We start from the raw sequence: 3,598 nt of genomic DNA, 5'->3' as shown, positions 1-3,598 counted from the left end.
GTGAATTTATATTAATAAATTTTAAGTTAATTTTAATTAATTTAAAATGCAATGAGAAATATAATGCATCCACTGTTATAAAGGATACATATGGATTAGTTTCTGATGGTAATCCGTTTAATTCAAATATATTAAGTAAATCATAGTACTGTCCATGAATATCTCCACAAATAGTAAATTTACTATCATCAGGAATTGTAATATCAACTAAGCTTGGTTGTGCCATAAACCATGCTTTTACATCTAAAAGTATCTTATAAGCATATTTACGGTGTAATTTATTTTCTTTTCTATACCATTCTAATAAATCTTGCATGAATTGTAATGTAACTTTTTCATCTTCAAGTTTAGGCCCTGTATATTCATCTTCAATGGCTAGAAAATGCATGAATGTAAATTTAAAACTCTTTTAGAAATACATTTAAATTCAAAAAGTGAAACTACTTACCCATTGCTTCTAAATTAATCATATCAGCTATATTCTTTTTATTTTCTTCCACAGAAATTGCTTTTTCAAAGGCTAACATTTTTAATATTTTAGAACATTCTGTGTATTTAATCATTGACTCTTTATCATTTGGTCTTGCTTTAGTAACAGTTTTATAATCCATAAGAGCTTGTTTGAACTTGCCAAGTGACATGTGAGCTGCAGCTCTGCGATAGTATCCTTTTACATAATTTTTATCTAATTCAATAGCTTTTGATGCATCTGTAAGTGCATATCCAAAACATTCTGTTTTCAGATAAGCAAAACTTCTATTTCCATAATATACTGCCACAGTAGGATTTACTTCTATGGCTTTAGTATATAATTCTATGGCATTAGTGAAATCTTTATCTAAAAATAAGAAAAATATCAATTATTTGTACTTAATGAAATATTAATTGTTTGCAATATATAAACCAGAAACTTGAAAAATTAATCTTTATTTAAATATAATGAAATTTATTAACTAAATTCTTATATAACATCAATTGAAATGAATATTAACAATTTGACACAGAACATAAAACATGTTACATCAAAAGAAATGAACACACATTTAGACAGAAAAAGTAGCAAAATTAGAAATGATTGTTTAGAATACACCTATACAGATGATATGACAAGCGATACGATTGTTTTAAATCTTTAATTAGCTACTTCCAACGATGAGGTTTCATTCGATAATTTAATGATCATTTACGTTGCGGAAGTTGGGTTAGTTTTAAACGCACACGTGACTAAATTGCATTAATTTAATGATAGCTATGAATTCTTTTTTAGTCTTGCGTGTGATTGTGAAACAAACCGCAATAGGAAATTTGTAGGAAATTTTCATAAACGCACTTTTGAAATATTCGTTTGCTTCTTCTTTAAATTTTTCCGCTCTGGCCGCATCTTCTGGCGATATTACTCCCGTAATTTCTGCGTTCTCACTCATTTCGCGATTTGTACCAACAAATTAATGAGTTGATGCAAAATGACTTAAATTATATCGAAACGTAGACAATAAATAACACATTAAAGAAATAATAACTTTTTTTTATGTAACGGTCTTTATTGCAGGCGCACTGAATATCATGAAACCTACTCAACTACCCCATGAAACGATTCGATCGATCGAAGTCGAGAACTAACGAGAACTATCGATCATTACGATTCAAATGTAACAACTATATGAATAACACAAAGCTTTTCTGACGCATCAAATATGAATTGTAACGCCATCTTACAAGCCTTATTACAGCATTAGTATTACTTGATTTACTAGACAATGAAATAATTATAATTTTTTAAAAGTAAATATGTAATTTTATTTTTAATTTCTAATTCATATTTTATAAACTTATTCTCAAATGATTATTTTAATGGTTTGCATTAAATATTCTTTTTATTGTGAATTTTCACTTTTTTCCATGTTACAAAAACAAATCTCGCGATCGGTATAAGTGTTAGACATTCTACTACACTCACGCTCTCTAGATTTCAGAATGTATAATGTTCAAAGTATAAAAGAGTTGGTTGGTTGGTCTACAGGCGATAGCATTCACGGTATGCTAAAGAAACTTTTGTATTTAGAAGGTATCGTGAGCCACGTTTTGTGACGTCAAATAAAAAGGTTTTGTGTAATGTATACGTTGAAAGTATACGGCCGCATTTTTTAAAAAGAAAGTTTCTTCATATGGAATATGTGTTATATTTTTGGTTAAACATTTTTGTGTTAATATTGTGATTTAAAATTCTTCAAAATTGACGCAAGGTCATTGGTTTAGTTAACCTGTTATTTACATAGATACATATGAGTAGTGGTATAGACACATATATAAAATATTATTTTGAAGTATTGAATGTTATTTAGAGAGAAAATACGCTACTGTGATGGCTAAAGTGATTAAAGAAGTCTGTGCTGTTGTACGAAGTTTGAAATCTCCTTCAATTAGAAGTTTTGGTAGTGTACAAACAGCTCCTTTACAGCAAGCTGCTTTAGGGGAACGTTGTATTCTTGTTGATGCATCAGACAAATCCCTTGGGGAAGCTACAAAAAGGGATTGTCATACTGTCAATTCAGATGGACAAATTCCACTTCACAGAGCTTTTAGTGTTTTCTTGTTTAATAGTAAAGGAGAATTATTACTTCAGAAGCGATCTGCCAGTAAAGTAAGCATTTTTTTGGCATAAAATACACCAAGCTTGTTTTACAAAATATGTTAGGTTAATAAAAAATAATATTTTTTTGTAGATAACATTTCCAAACCATTATACAAACACATGTTGCAGTCATCCACTAGCAGAAATACCTGAAGAAACTGAAGAACACGAGGCATTAGGAATTCGTAGAGCAGCACGAAGAAGGCTAAGTTATGAATTAGGAATTCCTTTGTCTCAAATTCTGCTGACAGACTTTTTGTACTTGACAAGAATTCATTATCATGCAGTGGATGGTCATTGGGGTGAACATGAAATAGATTATGTACTATTTATGCAAAAAGATAATATAACATTGGACCCTAATCCAGATGAAGTTAGTGATCTTCGTTGGGTGTCAAAGTCTGAAATTAATGAATTTGTACAAAATCTTAGTTGGCCATTAAGTCCCTGGTTCAAATTGATTTTTAAGCATAGATTACCACTTTGGTGGGATAATTTACATTCGTTAGAAAAAATGCAAGATCATGAGACAATACAAAGATTTTTATAAAATTTTGTAAAATGAAAACTTATATGAAAGTTTGAATTATATAAAATTGAATAAAATATTATTGTCATAATGTAATGTTTCTCTAAAGTGTATTAGGTACAGCAAGATCTATATGTGATCATGTATTCTGCTAAGGTGTTGTATGTAATTATTGTCCAAACATTTAAATAATAAGTAATAGAAAAGCTTGTATATAAAGTTTTTAAAACATGGTCAGTTTTATGCAATAATTTGTATATTGTAAGTGTATTGCAGTGTAAGTACAAAGTAAATTGATTCATGTAAATTTGCAGTTTGTAAATATCAAGAAATATAATTTTGATAACTTTTGCGAACAATTATCATGAAACAATTTATGTACTTGTATAAATCTTCTGAATATAATTTTATGATACAAAAACTAATGGTGTAAATGT

The 3,598-nt window shown here is 28.8% G+C and overlaps 2 protein-coding genes across 2 annotated transcripts in view; one reads left to right on the top strand and one right to left on the bottom strand.

The window, feature by feature from the left end:
* The window catches only part of LOC108575356 (serine/threonine-protein phosphatase 5), a 2,819-nt gene extending 1,237 nt beyond the window's left edge, over positions 1 to 1,582 (bottom strand). Inside the window, exons 1-3 of the mRNA XM_017938128.1 lie at positions 1,331 to 1,582; positions 449 to 838; positions 51 to 375 (exon numbers count right to left, since the gene is read on the bottom strand). Of these exons, the coding sequence (XP_017793617.1) occupies positions 51 to 375; positions 449 to 838; positions 1,331 to 1,424 (809 nt within the window). The 5' untranslated portion in view covers positions 1,425 to 1,582. The remainder of the gene's footprint in view (positions 1 to 50; positions 376 to 448; positions 839 to 1,330) is intronic.
* Positions 1,583 to 2,362: 780 nt separating this feature from the next.
* Positions 2,363 to 3,182, top strand: LOC108575365 (isopentenyl-diphosphate Delta-isomerase 1). Its single transcript, XM_017938138.1, has 2 exons — positions 2,363 to 2,641; positions 2,724 to 3,182. Exons 1-2 carry the CDS (start codon positions 2,363 to 2,365, stop codon positions 3,180 to 3,182), a joined length of 738 nt encoding a protein of 245 aa, XP_017793627.1.
* The last annotated feature ends 416 nt before the right edge of the window (positions 3,183 to 3,598 follow it).

The sequence above is a fragment of the Habropoda laboriosa genome, unplaced genomic scaffold (genome assembly GCF_001263275.1).
Source record: "Habropoda laboriosa isolate 0110345459 unplaced genomic scaffold, ASM126327v1 scaffold143, whole genome shotgun sequence".
NCBI lineage: Eukaryota > Metazoa > Arthropoda > Insecta > Hymenoptera > Apidae > Habropoda > Habropoda laboriosa.
Note: the sequence above shows the minus strand (reverse complement) of the source record. Positions and strands in the feature narration are given on the sequence as shown.

Bases quoted from the DNA above. Each gene is read 5' to 3' on its own strand.
- LOC108575365 (XM_017938138.1), top strand. From the start codon at position 2,363: ATGGCTAAAGTGATTAAAGAAGTCTGTGCTGTTGTACGAAGTTTGAAA. The intron at 2,642-2,723 runs GTAAGCATTTTT...ATTTTTTTGTAG, and splicing joins AGAAGCGATCTGCCAGTAAA to ATAACATTTCCAAACCATTA.